Source organism: Aythya ferina, assembly GCF_964211825.1.
Source record: "Aythya ferina genome assembly, chromosome: 7".
Classification (NCBI taxonomy): domain Eukaryota; kingdom Metazoa; phylum Chordata; class Aves; order Anseriformes; family Anatidae; genus Aythya; species Aythya ferina.
In genome coordinates this window covers 21556480-21575079 of record NC_140302.1, presented here as the reverse complement: position 1 = coordinate 21575079, position 18600 = coordinate 21556480, and the positions used below count along the sequence as shown (strand labels likewise).

The 18600-nt window shown below is 38.5% G+C and overlaps 1 protein-coding gene across 15 annotated transcripts in view; it reads left to right on the top strand.

Annotated features, from left to right (window-relative positions):
* Nucleotides 1-18600, top strand: part of EXOC6 (exocyst complex component 6) — a 123649-nt gene that overhangs the window by 14910 nt on the left and 90139 nt on the right. For 8 of the 15 annotated variants that reach the window (XM_084525698.1, XM_084525696.1, XM_084525695.1 and 5 more), the window contains exons 2-3: nucleotides 11724-11780; nucleotides 15975-16351. In XM_084525698.1, the coding sequence (XP_084381824.1) occupies nucleotides 16230-16351 (122 nt within the window). In that variant the 5' untranslated portion in view covers nucleotides 11724-11780; nucleotides 15975-16229. Of the gene's footprint in view, nucleotides 1-11723; nucleotides 11781-15974; nucleotides 16352-17895; nucleotides 18401-18600 lie in introns of those variants that run through there. The other 7 variants (XM_084525687.1, XM_084525688.1, XM_084525692.1 and 4 more) reach the window with 6 other exon arrangements.

The following is an 18600-nucleotide window of genomic DNA, read 5'->3' as shown; positions in this document are numbered from 1 at the left end:
GTTTGGTATCTCACCTGTTCAGTTGCTGGTGACCCACTCCGATTCTTCACCATGTACAGAACTGTTATTACCAGATGCACAAGAGCAAGGTGTATTTGAGAGATGGATTATGACTCTATCGGAATGGTAGCCACAGATCTAATCAACCCCAGTTAACAATCTGAAGATCATGCTTGTTAGGCTAGGGAATGGTCAATCAATTCACTTGACAGTTTTAAGGAAGGATTTTTCCTCTTTAGACCCTTCATGTACGAAAATGAGTAGAGTAAGTATAGCACAGGGCTAGGTGCTGATTCTTCAGTGTTACAAGAACCCTCATCATGCATTGCATTAAGGCTACATCAAGTCCTATGACGCCCATTATAGATAGTAAGCATGGATAAAAAGTTCATAACATGTTATTCCTCTTCATCACTTGGCACTTTGAAAATGTTGCAAGATTTCAGGAGTCAAATTTCTGAAGGGGCTAAATAAGCACGCAAAATAAAACACTTAATCCTGTATTTGGCATACTTGCTCTTAGAGATGGAAACCATACAAACAAAGCTATTTGCAGTATAGTCAACAACAAAATACTCTGTAAAAGAAAGCTTTGCAAGTAATGGGATTCATAGGAGAAAATTCATCACAGCTGCCTGAGCAGCTGTCAGATGCCAGTTTAAAAAAGTGAAAACTTTACTATCAATTATACTGCAATTCATTTATATATTGGCTTCTTGATTGTGCTTAACAGAAGTTCAGTCTTTTAAAATTATTCTTAAGCAAATGACAGCTCATTTTTAAGTAACTTTGTACTCACTGAAATGCAGTCATTTTTCCTTTTTATTACACAAGTTGTCTTTTGAATAATAACTACATACATTAAATACGTTATGTACATACAGTACATTAAATACATTATGTACATACAGTAAATACATTATGGTGATACAGATACTTTGCTATTCTACTTTTATTTTTTTTCTGTGATACTCAATTCTTTTGTATTAAGTGGTCTTCAAAAAGACCATGTACAACAAAGAAGAACATCTGAAGTTGAACTCAAAGGCATTTTCATTACAATAAGTTTTAAGAATCAATGATTAATTACCTTGAACTTTAAGATGTTTGGACATTAAAAATGTATTTTTTTATTATTACTATATAAGCAGAAACTAGGAACTGCAATCATTTCTGGCTGCTTTGGAATTTCTAAGAAACCTGGCAGCTGAGTAAGTAAAGAAGTTGGAGTAAGAAGATGCTTACAGCACTTGGCATGTTTATAGTTCTTAAAAGAATGTTTGCCAAAGGCAGGTATGATAACCAGTTATTGTGTTGTTATGACATTGTATTTAATTGACATAAGGCTTTTGAAAACATGCAAGCTGTTGTTGGGTGCGATAAGATGTATTATCCAAGCACAGTTGTCAGAATATCCACTAGTTAATCCAATGCAGCTATATTTCTAAAACCTGATTCAATATTGAACATAGAACAGCTTTGAGTAGTTCAGATTTAGCTGCATGGTTTTACAGAACTTGATAGTAATCCTTATCAGAGTAAATTCATGTCTTTAAGTCTTCACTTGGTGAACTACGTATTTTGTTTATACTGACCAGTTCTGTTCTTAATGACTAATATAAAAAAGGATATCTATGCCCTATATGATTGTGTAAAATCTGATGTGTGAAAACTTTTTTTTTTTTTTATGTTAAAAAAAGAGTTTCTGTTGGTAGCACACATGTTCTTCACCTTAACCATGCTTTCAAAGTCTTTTAGAGCTGTTTTGAGGGATTGAGGTAGAAATCTGGTTGGTTGGTTTGGTTTCTGGGGGGAAGATAGGGATTGTTCTCACATTGGAGTAGGTCTCTGTACTTCTAGCTTGTCAGTAGGATGCTTCTGACTCTCTAAAAGCCTATACACTCCTTTCTTTACAGCCTGTCTAGACCTCTAGGAATTGGGAGTGTCTAGTGACCTCTTACCTCTCAGCACTTTAAATATGAGTGACTAGGTGAATGGGCTAGCCTTGGCTAACTGCATAAATGCTGCAGGTAGAGATAACTAATTCTCTTCATCTCTGAATTCTTGACACTTGTCAATGAGTGAGTGACTCTTAAATTAACCAGCAAATTCAATGGGGAATATCCCATCAGGTCTGCTTTACCATGCCCTTAGCAGAAAGAAGATGCAAAGTGTACCAGCCTGAAAGGTCTTAATTGTTTTTTTTTTTTTTTTTTTTTTTTTTTTTTTTGTTATGCTTCATTATATTCTGTATAGGACTCTTTATCTCTCCAGGAATGAGATACCAGCTGTGTCCCCTTGCACACCTGAGCTCAAGTATGATATTAAAGTTGTTTAACTAAAATATGCACCTACCTTACCACTAAGGGACTTCAGCAGAGTGGAATAGTCCTGGTCTTGTCTAAAAGACGTCTGATCCATGTACATACCCTAACCTGGTTGCTAAAATCCACTCCTTCTAACCTGCGGAAAGTTGACCAGATTCTTTCTTAACAACAGTTGCTTTAATGTATTTGAAAATGTGTACTTCTGTTTTTGGAGTTTGCGAATTAAGATTCTATGTACTGTGGCATATAGGGGGAAAGAATTTTTCTGAAAAAAAATTGAACCTGTAGTCATGACTCATGATTGCATCAATCGTTGCTAGCATATCACTGGTTCAGCTGTCTTAAAACTAGGTAGATTAACTAGAAAACTAGGTAGAGTAACCAGATTTTTGTAAGGATTGTTATGGAAAAAAAAAAAAGATCTTAAATAGGTAAGGAGTGGTACTGGCTATCAGATATATTACTAATGCAATCTGAATATTTTTCTCCAGAGACTATTTCTGTATTTGTGAAATGCTTTGGATGAATTTTAACACTCATTCACCAGTTTTCAAAAATGTTGTTACATGGTTTTGGCAGAGAAGATTGTAGCTGCACCCTAACATAGGTGGAGTTGTCACAAGACATCATAGGGGAAGTGAAGATCAGAAATATGACATTTCTACTTTCCTAACCAGGCATTTCAGAATTTCATAAAGAGCTTCCATGTTGCCTTCCTGAGAAACTTAAGAATTAACATTAACAAGAATGAACCAAATTAGATCATTGGCCTACAAATCTGAATTTTATTGTCTCAAAATCTGTAAATTTGAATAAGGGAAAAGCAAATGAGATCATTTCCCAAAAGAAGGAAGGAATGATGAATGCTTTCATATTTATCTGGTGTCTTAATATTTATGAATTTGCATGTTAACTTCAGGGATCATTAGAAGCAAGAAGGCACACTTCTAAAGGCATCCAAAAGTTGTTCAGCAGCTTACTGGCAGTCACAAAAAATCAGAAGGCATTACATCATTGTTCCTCGTGATAGAAATAAGAAGTGACAAAAAAATCTTTTTTTTTTTTTCTCAATATGGAAAACAAGAACTTGTCTTCATGTACAAAATGAGAACTTCTAGGAAGATACCCAACAGGAAGAACCACACAATTCCCAAGCTCTTCCCTGAGTCACCCCCTGCCCAGGCCTGGGGATGTACAGTGGTAGCCACTGTGGAGGCCTGGCTTCTCCAGCGGGAGAGCAGGGAGCTGAGATGCCACTGCTGCCCCCCTTCCCGCTGCCTGCCTCACAGGCTTCTCTCTCTGTGATGAGGGAATTTTAAACATAATTGGGAAAAACTTTTGTTTGACTAGATTCTGCAGTGTTTTTAAGTGAGGAGAGCCCCATTACTTTGTGCTGGGACCTTGTGAAAGCTCTTGACCTGGTAGGATTGTTAGGGCAAAGGGTTGTGAGGGTACATCCTCAGCAAATCCTCCCTGCATTGCTCTTTGGGAAATGGTGCCTGTCAATGAGTTTCTATGGCCTTCAGATCCTTTGAAAACTTTGTTGTGGTGGGGGACAGTGGTCATGCTGCCATTTCTGGTGCAATTGAGACTCCAAACCGATCACAGCACCCATGGATGGACATCTGTCTGGCTGCATCTGTATGGACAAAACCAGGGAGAGGGCGTGTGGCAGCAATGTCTTAATTTTATTGTCTGTCATTCTAGTGATTTGCCTGTAACAACCAGCTATCCTCATTGCAAAGCCTGGGCATATCTCAGGGCATGGCAGAGGCCACCGGCTGGTTCCTATCCTGTTACACAACAGAGTTTGTTTGGCTGTGTGGATGGGAGCTGTGCTGTGCCATTTGCCCACATAGCCCTAGAAAAGGTCCCAGCCCTGCTGTGTGTAGCCAGGTCTATAGGTGTAGCCTCTGATGTCTTAGTGAAATAGATGTCACTGTACTCTGACTGTGAAGTAACTAAAATGAACAAAAATAAGGTTCCAGAATTCAGAAGCTGAAACCAGCAAATGTTAACCCAGTATCATTTACCTCTTTAATTCCCTCCTCCCTGTCCCCTCCCAAAAGGCATACCTTACCTAAAGGATAGGTTGTGCTTAGAGGTGTGGTGTGCTCATCCTCTCAGGAAATTGGCCTGCAAACGGTGCTGCAATGACCCCTGGAGCCAAGGAAAGAGAAGTGAAAGGCACAGCAAAAATGCTCCTGAGCCCATCCCAAAGATGTTGACTACTACCTGTGGCATGAGGCTTTAAGAGACTCTAACCATAAGAAGCAGTGAGTTGTACTGAACTGTTTAGAGTGATTTTAAAATGCTTGTCATTTTCGAACCGGTAGGAAGGATGAAGTAACAAGCAGGGAACCTCGTTCAGTTATTTTATCTGGAAGATTAGGAATTGTTTGGGCTCTGACAAAGCACATCACATTGTGAAGCATAAGCTTTCTTCAACTCTTCTTGAAAAGAGTTTCAGAAGAGTTGGACTCATCCCAGACCTTAGAGTCTTGTCTCAAACTCCCTACTAAGGTTGCCGTGCTTCAGTCCATTCACAAAAATAGTTGATCAACCTAATAATAAAAAGTGAAAGTGGCATTTTAAACACTAAACTGACCAGATATGATACTTAGGGGCCAACGGATTTTCTTTTCTTTACACATTTTAATCCTATTGATGCTGAAGTATTTTAAGCAGTGCTGGTTAATGTCTTCTTTCGTATTAGAACATTAAGTAACAATACCATTTTGTCTTCACCAATTCCCCCCCATCACTTCATGCATTATATTTACTAAGAACAGCTAGTAATAAGGCAAGCCTGGCATCTGACCAAAAAGATTTTTGAGCTGGTGATTCATCAGTGAGTATAAAAATAGCTAACCTTGTTTAAAGGCACTTCTTACACAAAAATAAAAGGGTTCAATTACCATAGCTCATTCAAAGTGAAGATTAAACATCTTTACCAGGACAGTGCACTAATCCCATGAATCCTATTTATGTTGAAATGTAGTGCTATTGGCAATAAACAGCAATTTGAGAAGTCATAACCCAAGAAAATCATTGTCAAGTGACTTTAGAGCTCCCTATAAATTTCCTCTTGATGACTTCGTCAGTAGTGTTCAACAACAGAGTTAAATATTTGTATTAGGTGCTCCTGCCTTTAACAGACTCATTAAAAAGATGGAATTCTTTGATTCTATCTCAAATCATTTTAGTTCTAATCTCTCTCAGGCAAAGTCAGCTCTATAAATTGAGCTAAATGTATTTTTTTTATGAATAGAGACTTTACAGTGTAGCAATAAATTCAAGCACTGGGAAAGTAAATGTAACTGAAGTGCCTTTAATGATGCTATTGTGTAGTTGTTATGGTTATAATCCCATTATGCAGACCTTTACCTTAAAGGTTATAAATTCTTTGAGAAATTATTCTAGTGGGAAAGGGCACTACTTAAAGCATTGTGTTAAAATACGAACAAATGGGGGAGGATTTCAGTTTGAAGAACTAAGATACACAAGCTACCGTCTAATCTGTATTTCCTAAGAAAACATGCAGTAGAATTACAATTGAGAGAAATCTATACTAAAATTATCCTTGGGATACAGTTCCAGGTGAATGAATGTTTGTGAGGATAAAAATGTAGTAGCCCTCCCCAGGAGGGGGTGGTTACTGTTATTTGCATCACAGGCATGTCTGGAAATTGTCAGTTTGGATCAGGACCTCATTCTGCTCTATGCCTACAAACTTGTGAAACAGTACCTGCATCAAGATTTATCAGTCTAGAAATCTGACCCCAAACCCAGTGGAGTCAATGGGAGACTTTCCATTGATTTTAATTATTTGGTTCAGGAGCTAAGTAAGTGTTTCTAAGACAAAAATCAATATCGTCCCACAGTGGTAATGTTTTCATGTGTTTCTATTGATTCTTTTGTCATAGATTACAGGATACCTTTGCACTGTCAAACATGCAAGGTTTTAACAAACTGATTTATTAACACAATTCGATTAACATCTGCAGTAGCAAGTATTTAGCAAATGTCAGCAAACATAAGTTCACTAAAAGGATCACTATAGAAAATGACTTGTTTCACAACGAGAGTTGAAATCTAACAGGAACTGTTTTTTTCTTAAAACCAGTCTATGTCAGAACCCTACATGACGTGTTCAGCATAAGCTGTGTATTCAGAATTTTTTTTCTTAGCCAGCTAGTAAGTCTAAGAAAAACCTCACTTCCCCTAAAAGACTTTAACTTGCTTCCTTTCTGGATCATGGTTAAAAAATAAGAAATAAAATAAAAAATTTCCATGACAGTGTGGTTATAAAAATAAATAAATAAAATGCCAAAATTCGCAAATTAAATTGAAATTGCTTAGCTTGTCAGTTATACTTCATAATTCAATGGTGGATCACATTTTAATTAACTAAATGAAATACATCATCCTGTTTCAGAAATACACTGCTGTATTTATAATTTCTGATTCATGCTGGACTGCTTATCAGGGTACTAGTTACAAACATGGATTGTTCAGTTGACAGCCTTGTCATTTGGCTTTGTCACTTCTTAAAACCAATCAAAACACTTCAGTCATTTCTTGAGGATGTCTCTGAATTTTGGGTCTCCAATTAAACTTTGAAATAAAGTTATTTGAAGAATAAGCAGTTCATACAAATTAAAAACTATATAACAGTAGTCTAGTAGCACACAGCTTTCCTACTACATGCCTATAATGTACTATTTTAGTACTTCAAGCTCCTTCATGTAATATTTTTTCTTAGTTCATGAATTGTCACAAGAAAATTCCCAAGTGTAGAATATTATTTCCTTCTTCTTAGAGGATCTTTTTCCTGGAAGAAAATTTGAAGCATTTCTCAGAATTTTTCTGATCCAAGCCCCAAACTACAAGTTGCATCAGATATAGGCCAGGATGAGTCACATTCATTTGAGTTTTCCAAATCAGTGTGAAGCTTAATTTGTTAATTGAATTTGTAATCCTTTGTTACAAAACCTGTTACACTAACAATATCTCTAACTTTTCAATCAATCATAACAAAAATGCAGATACAATGTAAATCTTATCAGGATCACTAAAATAATGGGATTTTTGTTTACAAGGTGTCGATTGGTTTTGGGAGCTTTGATAATGACTCCAGACAGTCAATAAATACGGAGACTTTCACGTTGCCGGTAGGAGCCGAACTAAACTATCTAATCTTTTTAAAATGACAGACAACACAATGAACTCCGAACTTAATCCCCTCCAAACACTAAGGAGACAGTTTAGTACTTAAAGTACTGTTCAAACTCAAAACCTACATTTAAAAAATCATTAAGTGTCTGGCTTAAACACACAAAACCAGGGAAATTCAGAGTTAAGGGTGCAGCAGCTCTGGGGTGGTTTTCCTTCCTATGGTGCCTGGCCAGCAGTCTGTGGTGGGCTGCAAACTGCCAGTGGCCTGTACAAGGTGAGGAAAACACCTGTGTGTCTTTTGAAAGCAAATTTGTAATCAAAGCATAAATAAATAAATAAAAAGAATCTGAAGCCCTAATTATTTTGTACCTGTAGTGAGCAAATTTTCCCCTAAGATTTTTAAGAAAAATGGGGGGGAGAGATTGCAAGAGAAGTTTCAGTTGACAAAATTTACGCAGTTAGGTTCATAACCTCTGAAAACTACATGTGGCCTTTGGGAGAAAAAAGGAACCATAAATGTAAAGCTTATGTAGATGGGGGAGAGGGGTGGCAGGCAATGGCTAATGTAAGTCTTCCTCCCCCATCCCTCCCTATGGGGCAGCATCTCCATGCATTGCTACTCACTAAGAAAATTAATTATGGAAGACACATTTCTCCTTTACTTGAAATCTATGAAGCAAGTCAAAGTTTGTTTTAGAAAGTGACAACCACCACAGTTAAACATTTAAACATTTCTCCAATGCCTGTTAGTAGTTAAAAACAAAAAACAAACAAACAAACAAACAAAAAAAAAACACTACCTAAAATTATGATATACATTAATATACCATACATACAGATTCACCATTTATTTCATTTATTTCACTTCTACTTGTTAAAAAACAAACAAACAAATATTATGTCCTCATTGTGGAACTCTATTTTCCACTAGTAATGAAGTAATAGGTGAGAAAATATAAGTAATCTTAATTATTATCTATTTTAAGTCAGATAATTGTTTGCCTTCTAATTTCTTTACTGACACTACATGCAGTGCAAATGTAAACTTGTCCAGTACTGGTGAAGGTTTATTATTATTATTATCTTATTTTCCATGGATTACATCTTGCAAGTCTCTTTTGTTAGTTTGTCTTATAAATGTATCTGTAGCTAGTGAATGGAGGAATTAATGCCTACCAACACTTTCAATATGTTCCTCTTGTTATCTAATGTAATTCCTGAATTGATAAATGCTTTGTTTCACTCTTAACAAAGCCCACAAATCTTTTTCATCTTTCCTGGATAAATGGAGACAAGGAGTTGTTATACCTCTGCATTTGTTGTTAATTAATTCCATTGAATACATATTTTCTGAAATCTATATAAAGGGGAAAATTTAAATAATCATTTGGACTTAAAATCATAGCTTTTCAATTATCAAAATCTGTTTACAATGTAGAATGTAATTTGTTGGTCTGCAATTTTGTGTATTGTATTTCTTTATAGGTATACTCAGTGTCATGCTAAATCACGGCATTTACATGTGAATGGACTCGAATGTTTTATGTTATTAACAACTAATTCTCAAGTCAGGAATTTCTGAGGCTCCCACTGTCTGCTTTTTGCCATGATTAATTAGTCAAACTCATCATTCTTGCAGTGCCGGTTAGGCAGACTGTAGCTTCACGTTGGTTAATCTGTCATTTAGATGAGCTATGTTATCAGAACAGCCAAAATCTTACGATGTATTTTTACTGAGAGATGTGATGTCTGTGTTCTCATGATGAGATCAACTGGGAGAGGTGAGAGTGTATTTATTTCATTGCATTATCACTGTCTGGTGCTTTAAACCTTTTTCTGAAGCCTATATTTACGTTAATCACATGATCTATATCTTGATTTTAGGACCTGCTTATTTTAATTAACTTTGCTGACCTATCACAACATTTCAAGATGCTGTAAAATTAATCTTAAAATGTTTTCCTTGGAATTTTTAAAATAATTTTGAATGACAGCATTTTGATTGTCAGTACATTCTCAGGTGGTCCTTTGTTGTAAAATTGGTGGAACTCTGTATTTCATGGCAGTTTTCCTTTGCATTACTGTATTTTCATATTGCCTTGTAATTGTTTCCTGAGTCAGAGAAGTGCTATGTGTTTTACGATGGAAAAAAAAAAAATGCTGTTCCAAAACCCTGCAAGGTGCAGTGCTGAATCAAAACCTATGGTTGATAACTTGGAATTTATTTTTTCCTTCTTAATTTTTATAAATATTTATTACTCTCTCTGATAAGGATTTCTTCTTAAATATTCCCCTGGTTAGTTACTATGCATTTAAGGACAAGTTCTGTAGAAAATCTAGTAGCAGGGAAGTCTGTGTTAAAGAGAGATACAAATAGTCGTGAATAACATCTAATTGGTATCCAGCAAGAGCAGAACAAGCACATCTGTGTGTTTTTTTTTTTTTGTTTGTTTGTTTTGTTTGTTTGGTTTCTGTTTGTTTGTTTTTTCTCAGCCCAATGACTTAAAAACAAAATTAGCTCTACAGACTAGTTTGGTTTCTATATGTCTTTTCCCTTTAAGAATTTTCCTGTGAAAGCAAAGGAGACTGACCACCTGTTAGATACTGCAGCATCTTGTACTCTACTGGGCTCCTTGGCACACGCTCTCTCTCTCTCCCTTCCTCTCTTCACCACATGCTCCTGTGTGTTTTTTGGGGGAATCTGAGTTACAGTTGCTTCCTGGATCAGTCTGCCATACATCAAGCTATAATTAAGATACTAAGATTCATTATAGGCATTTTTTCTTGTCTGTTTGCATTGGTGATACCTGTGAAAGAGTTTATGAGATCTAAATGACTACTGCTGCCATCATGGGCAAAACCTCCTTTGCACGGGCTGGATTGCACAGGACTTTTGGACTCAGCACGTTGACCACTGTGGACTCGCTAGAGTGCAATATTCAAACCATTGGGCTTCCCTGTCCTTTACAACAGCCTCCCTATGTGCTACAAGCCCCACTCCCAGAGGTCAGCTCTGGTATGCACAGAGGTGCTGGTGTCCTGTACGGAAACCAAGCCCTGCTTTCCAGAGTAAACCCCAGCCATGCTGTGTCCAATGAACTTCCTAATGAGAAGGTAGATAACAGGACAGATTTTTATTTTTTTCCCCCCCTTGGAAAAGAATAGCGGATACTATATTGTTAATTTCCAGCTGTGCAGTGATTTCACAGGGAGCGTTTACCAGCTTTCCAATTTCTGAATTGATCAGACCCTCCTCTTACTTTGCCAGGCTGCGTGTGTATTTTTAGCCATGTAACACTAAACCAGATCTGCCTTTGTTTTTGTGATTTATGGTTTTTTCTTAAACAGGAAAGCATTCATTATCAAATGTTGTGAGAACAATACAGTAACTGGAGGTTATTTTATATGAAAATATTGTTGATTGTTCCTTCCCTAGAAATCTCTCTTGGCAGCTCACTTCCTGCCAAATGAATCAGCAAAAGCTGCTCATGAAAGTTGTTAATATATAATACAATCATCCAGCACTGCACTTGTTCCTTATCTATGAAGTCCTTTTGTGATCAATGATTCACATCACCTTTTGATTAGTCTCTGAGCACAAACAGTTTCTTAATATAAATTAACGGCCTTGGAATTTCTAAATAAACATTCCCTTTTGTTTAGCATCATTTCCTATTTTCTTACCAAAACAGAGTCTTATTGTAATTGCTCAGTTTTCACTGGAAAAAGTGTTTGCAGACTGGAATGTTCTTAAAAAACAAGTCGTCCTTTTCAGAGCTAATATTGTTGATTTACAAGGTTTAACCTTCCATGTTAATTGAATATAACTAGGAGATAATACCAGGATGCTGCTACTCTTGTCTGATACTGCAAGGAATTATTTCTGCCTTCATTTACTAGGAAAAAAAAAAGTTTTTCTCTTGAAGTATAATACTAGTTATGCTTTTTTTTTGTTTTGTTTTGTATTATTTTTCACAGTAATATAAAACATGTTAGCTAAATGGCAGATACAGCTAACTTAAGACACTTCTTCCAACATTTCTGATTGATCGTTGCTAACTCTAGCAGTAGCCATGTTGTGATCACTGGTGTAACCAGGCTCTTCAGTAAACAGTAGTTCTGAAGATTTCTTCTGGCCAGGTCTAACTAATAGGGTAATTAAAATACCAGACATCATGTAGTGGTTTGCTAATGGTAATTATCCTTTCTTACAAACAGCAGTGAAGCAAGAGTGGAGAATGCAGAAAAAGCAGAAGCCTGACCCACGGAGAACTGGTGTGTTCTTTGTGATCATTTGTCTTTTTTCTTTTCTTTTCTCTTTTTTTTTTTTTTTTTTAAGGGAAATTATTTCACTTAAATGACTTAGGTGGAATTTTAACTAAACTGAAATAGGAACCTGAGAGATGGAAAATGCCTGAGAGACATCTAGTTTAATTAATTGTTAGCTGAAGGGATCCAAGAGTTCAGACAAGGGATTACTTTTCCCCAAAGTATTTAAGGAATATAGGCCAATGATAAAAATGCTCAAGCTTCTGAGTGAGTTGTTCCCGGTGGTTTCAGTTGCAGTGCTAAGCTTTGCAGCGAGGACAGGCTCAGCAGAGGCACAGTGTCACTGCAGCCCAGCTGACAGAGCACCTTGCCAAGCAGAGGTCACTTGGTCATCTCCAGTGATGTGTCCATCAGGCACCAGGTCCTAGCCTTGAATGTCATTTCAATTTCTAACTTGCTCCATGTCACTAACAAAGCTAGTGCCTGCCTATGAGGAAGCAAGGCTTCCCATGCTTCTGGGGGCAGCTTTTGGCTCGGGATTTTAACCAACACCTGCTCCGTAAAGGCACTGGTAAGTGCCCTAAGTATGATGAAGCCAATGCTCCTCTAGCTGTCAGCCAGAACTGCCTTTATTGAATCAATAGTCTCAATGGCTTAATTGTCTTCTACAAAGATAACATCAGCACCAGATGAGAATCTTTCTTGACATTTTTAGGCACTTGTCAGATGTCAATGAAATGTCAGAAGTAGTTAGTGATGCACGGCCCTCCTAGCAGGAGAGATGTATATTGTTTTGAGTAATTTGTTATAAAAATACAGATACAAATGTGCAATAGAATGTTATTTCCAAAGTCTATAAGTGAAAATTTTTATATACACTATCCAATTTTTGAATCCATTGGAAGTTAAACAAAAAGCCATGTATTTACAGATTTTTGCTATAATTCAGGATGCATAATTCACTTAAGTATTCTGAAAAAAAAAACCAGTCATTTCCCTGCTGGTATGTAATACACTAGCAGTATCCAGTGATTGGGAAAGTCAGGAACTATAAAGGAATACATTTTATCAGATGCTTGCTTAAGAGATGTTTTATGTAGAGACACCATACCAATTCAGTTTCAGTGATGTCAGATTTTCAGTCACCATAGTGCTTCTAGCACATGAATGTTTTCCCAAACCCCTTGGCCAGGATAAATTTCAGCTAGTACAAGTATGATGTCCCAGAAATGGTAATTCCTTTCAGCATGGTGGGTGAAGTCCATTAAAAAAAAAAATAGAAAGTTAAACACTTAGCACTATCTTTGCTGACAGTCTTTAACTGCAGCTTCTGCACACGCTGTGTATAACTCAGCTGCAAAAAAGAAAAGGTCACATATGACTGAAATCCATTGACTCTGGGCATCTCTAAGCAATAGCTGGCTTCTGAGAGAAAGATGGGGAGCAGCAGCAGCCAGGAATGGAGAGAAGGCAGCAGGCTGGACAGCTGGCAGAGGCAGGATCACCTGTAGCAGGACAGGCTTGTGCATGTATTGGCCTTCATGGACTCCTGCCCATGGATCTGTGGTCAGCTACAGACCCACCACTACATGCAATATCCTTCTCCACATTTCATCATCTAACAATGTTTTGATATGGGTGTAAATCACTCCAGTGAGCCAAGTAGCTGGGCCAGGGGTGATTCTATTTTATTGTTAATTAACTTATATATTTACAGGAACTGTGATACCTATGGTGTTGTCACAACAGAATGAGTACTGTTTATTTTAGTTGGTTTACTTTTAAAGTAAGCTTCTGTGTGAGTTTTTGGGAAAGAAGGGAGAAGAAAAAGTACCCAAATTCTATGCAAGTATCAAACTCACTTAAAATCACACAAAAATGTTCACAAGAACACTCTATCATGCTCCTATTGCTGTATCCTGTTTTTCTCGCAAGTCATGATGTATGGGTGTAAGTATCCAAGGTATTGAGGATTTACCTGGCTTTCCTGTGCTCTGCCGCAGTGGCTGCAGATATACTTTCTCCTATCCCATGCCATGTTATCATGAGCCACTGTAACAGGGAATAAACAGTGTTAATCCAGATAAAAATTGGTAGGCACACTGTAATAATAGCCAAGTTATTTGAAAAGAACAATATCCTTAGAAGTCTGTTATTGAAATTTATTGAAATTATTGAAAAGCTTGCCCCAAAATAAACTTTGGCACCAGGAGGTAAATGTTAAATGTCCTCACCATCCAACTCTGTGCTTCCCTCCAGGACATCTGACCTAGGAGTTAGTTAAACTATCTAGTTGACCAAGCTTTGCAAAATAATCACATACATATTGGCAAGAGTTGATCAATTCAAGTGCCCCTTGGGGGAAACAATGTAATCAGTCACATTTTGTGTTAAAGGGAACTGGATTGAAGACGAGTGAAGCGATCAGGCTCCTGTGGGACAAAAGTTAGTGCAGAGATTAATCTGGGTGACATACCTTGCACTTTAGAGGACCTCATCTTTCTCCTCTCTCTACAGGCAGAATCTAGAGAGCCTGCTCAGGTACATGAGGTGCTGAGAGCTTGGTGCCATTGCCCCACACTGTGCTTTTCAGAAGACAGCTGATGGCCTGTAGAATGCCTACAACAAGTCTACAGCACAGACTGATAAGGCACCACTGCAGCAGGCTGTTAGTTTTCATGAATCTGGATTGCATCACATGCAGGAAATTAATTCACTGGTAATCAGTGACTTTACTTCAGGTGTAACCAGTAACCTCCTCTTAGCTGCAAAGACAAGATGGTTGCAAGGAAGCTCCTAAAAATAGCCAGCATTTAGTTGTGGTGATAAGACTGGTAAGGATGGGGTAAAAGCCAGAGGAAGTTGTAGTACTGTGATTTCTTTCAGAATTTATCTTTCAGTCAGAAACATGGCATGAATGGCAGAACCTGAACAAGTGAGTGTACAAGTCAGATACCAAGCTTATTAAATGTAATAATTCTTGCAGATATTAAATTTTATTTTCACATGGTCACCCCCCAAATTGATAGATTAATTTTTAACCTGGTGTCTGTTAAGATTAGGCTGCATAGTTACAGTATCCTTTCATCTGCATTTGTGTGACATCCAGTGGCTGGATGGGTCAATCACAGGCACCTGTTTCTTGCTAAAGGTGTAAAACTGGCTCATACCTCCTTTTGGAACACAAAAGATATAAAATTATTGGCTATTAATGCCAACAGAATAATTGCTTAAATTTTATTTAAAAATAAACGGGTGATTAAAGAAGCTTGTTCCAGGGAATGCTTTTCAGATTTGTAAGCACATAACTCATTGTAGTCATTAGAGCTCCCTGCCACCTGCTACTGAAGTGAACTCACCTCCTCAGTGTTCCTGCTGGGCACAATACATTGCCCTGGTCAGAAATGAGTAATTTATATTTTCCCGCATTTAACTCTTGACTGAACCCTTAGCGTTAAGACTCATACTGATTTTGTCAGGCACTCTACTGAGATAATGTTGATTAAAACTTTTGAAATATCAAAAATAATCTAACATAATAATGCTAACTATGCCACATGCTATAGAATTTGGCTTCCAAAAATGTTGTTTATAATGAAAGCTATAGAACTCTAGTCTCATGTTTGAAATAACTGCCTGAAATTAAAATATTTGGTGGCAGTTATAAAAGGTATTTTCTTTACCATTATCATAATGGTCATTATTTGAGCCTAGCACTGCTCTGAATATTTGTAGGAGTTTCTCCACACACTTTTTTTTTCAGGTTTCCAAGCAGGTAATGTGTAGTAATGGTATGATTTATTGCATAAAGGCACACACTCATATAAAATCTATGGTTATATCAGAATATTTTACACGCTTATAATATAAATAGCATGTGCTAATACTAAGAATGAAAAAGGTGAGAACATAAAAGTTTCTCTGATTTTCCAGTGTTCTTAACAAGGTCCATAAACCTGCTCCAAATTCAGCAAATTTTTTATATGTGCAGGCTTTTTATACAGCAAATGGAAAAATACATTTATTTTTTTTAAGAATACCATTTTTAATCACATAATACTTAACAGAGAAATTGAGTATTGATACCTAGTGTTCGAAATAACTTTAAAATTGTGTTTTCAAACTGGCTAGATTCCAGGCTTAATACTTATTACTGGTGAACTATTACAATGATGTAGAAATATTATTTTTTTTTGCCAGAAAATTTCCTGTTAAAACACATACATAAAAATGACTGTGGTGGCCTGGGTACTGCAGACGAAGCAAACGTTACCAGCAGAGACAGGAAAACAGCAGCTGTGCACCATTCTTGGACACAAAGTCCTCAAGAGTCACGAGGTTAGCGCAGGATCTGTTTTTTCATGCCTGGTTCTGCTGACTGTGGAGTCACTTAGTCAACGATAACAATCAGAATAAAAGTCCTCTCCTAAAGTTAGAGTGGTTTAATGCTGATCTATGGCAAGGAAAAGCAAGTCAAATATGTCAGAGCAGTATCTGGAAGAAAACAAAGATCAGATATATGAAAATGCCCTTGCTGAGATCCAGTCCTTTGAGCTGCCTCTTGGAACCACCCTAAGGTATGCATCATTTAGATACTACTATATTGTTAATGATGGATTTCTTCCATTCTTTAGCTATCCTTTCAGTCAGCCTGATATATCAGCAACTTTATTTTCCTGACACTGAAATCTACAGGACAGTGGAATTTAATTTTGGTGTTATTGGCTCTGTATGAAAAAATACAAAACAAGGGCATCTATGCAAGTCTTTACTGGGACAAAGCTTTTTGTCTACAGAAGTCTGGCTGTGGGTTCTCTATAAATTAAAAATAAATAAATAAATAAATAAATACACTTAAACCTGAAAATGAGGGGGAAAAAAACACTTTTTTTTTTAAGCATTTTTTTTTTTACATGGTACATTTTAAAATAATTGCTTGTTCTTAATTTGTAATAAATGTGACTTTCTTTTCAATCACTCAAGATGGTACTTAAAGTAAATCTTTACTATTGATGTTTGTAAATATCTGAAGATTTTAACTTTTTTTCTTTTACAGCTTATGGAAACAACCTAATTAAAAAGTGATTGATTAAATTAATAAAAAGTGCAACTGAAAAAAAAAATCTTTTGCATATTCATTCCTACAAAAAAAGTAACATATAAAAGATTATGATGTAATGTGCCTAAGTATGTTGTTAGTAGCTGTAGATGAGTTTTAAAAATAGCCTGCCTGGGACTGTAGGCATCAGGTTGCAGTGACTACCAGGCTAAAGAAAGAAAATTTAATTTACCCTGAAAAAATGTATGTGTCAATCTATTAGTTAAGTAATTTGACTGAAAAGAAAGGGGGGGGGGGGGGCGGTTATTACTGCATTTGAGTGATTTCTTGAAGGAAATACCACATTAGTAGCCTGTGGGATTTTTCCTGTTTTAGTTCTGCAGCACACACTCTGTAGGCACTTGTCTGTATTTTGAATAGTTGTTGTCTTAGTAGGTGTCATCAATAAATTCAGCTGAATCAACATTGCACAGGTTAAAACCACAAGCATAGACAAGACGTACGCAGCCTCCAGTGCCCTTTGTTAACTAGCATCCAGGTGAAGTCACACCAGGGCAGGGGGGGGTGAAGAGTTTGATTACAGTAATTGGAAAGGTGGCAAACACCATTGTAGCTGGCTGGTGTCTAGACTTAGATGCACTCATGGCTGTGAACGGTTGTCAGTTTCTCACTGGCGAAGCAGCCGTATGTCACCCTGGAGTTTTACACGGTGGGCCTATTTCTTTCAGTTGGCTTCCCGCTTGCGTGCAGATAACTTTGCCCAGAAAGCAGGTGTATCCTGTTTCCTGAGCATGCAAAACCCAAGGACTCGCTCATCTTCGGCCACAAACCACAAAGTGCATAATTTAAATAGAAGATGAGCTATTCCCACTTCATTGAAAAACGAGGCTTTATTGTACACGTGCCCAAGGACAGCAGAAGACAGCCGTACCAACGCAGGAAACGATGTGCCAGCTCCTAGTGAAGCAGAAAAGCGAGTGGAAGGCAGCAAGGCACTGCACCAGAAGTGCACTCAGGGGAGCAGTGGAAGCTCAGAGACCCAAAGGGGTAAATAATGAAATAGACCAATCCCCGAGAAACAGACCAGAGCTAGCCCACAGGGGAAAAAAAGGCCTTTATTGAGTCTGCAAGGCTTCGTCTCTAGCATCCTAGCACAGCGAGGGCAGCTCCTGGGAGCTCCTGGTGAGGCAGAGCCCTCAGGCAGATCCCTCCGTGAGGGGCTGCGGCAGGGCGTTGGTCTGAGCCGCGCAGCACTGCCGGGCGAGCCCAGGCGATGGGGGGGCTCTGCCGAGGGTACCCTCGGAGCCTGGCAGAGCCCTTCTGACGAGGGCTGCGGGGCACCGAGGAGCCGTGCCGGGCGGCGGGGAGCAGGAGGCGGGTCGCGGCTACCGGTGCCCCCCGCCGGGCTCCGTGGCCGCCTCCGCCCTCGGTCCCTCCCCGGCGCCTCCCGCAGCGGCGCGGCCGGCGGGTCCCTCCCATCCAAGATGGCGGACAGCCTCCCCGAGCATGATCGGATCCTGCAGGAGATCGAGAGCACCGACACGGCCTGCGTGGGACCCACCCTGAGGTGAGGGGCGGCGGGGGCCGCGGCAACGCCGCAGGCCGAGGGCCCTCAGCTCGCCCCACGCCGCCCGGCCAGCCACGGCCCGGCCCGGCGCGGCCCGGCTCTGACAGCTCGTCCCCAGAGACCCCGCGGGGCCGCCCGCAGCGCCTCCGCCGAGAGCGGCGGCTGAGAGCGAGGGGGCCGCGGCGCGGACAGGGAGCGGC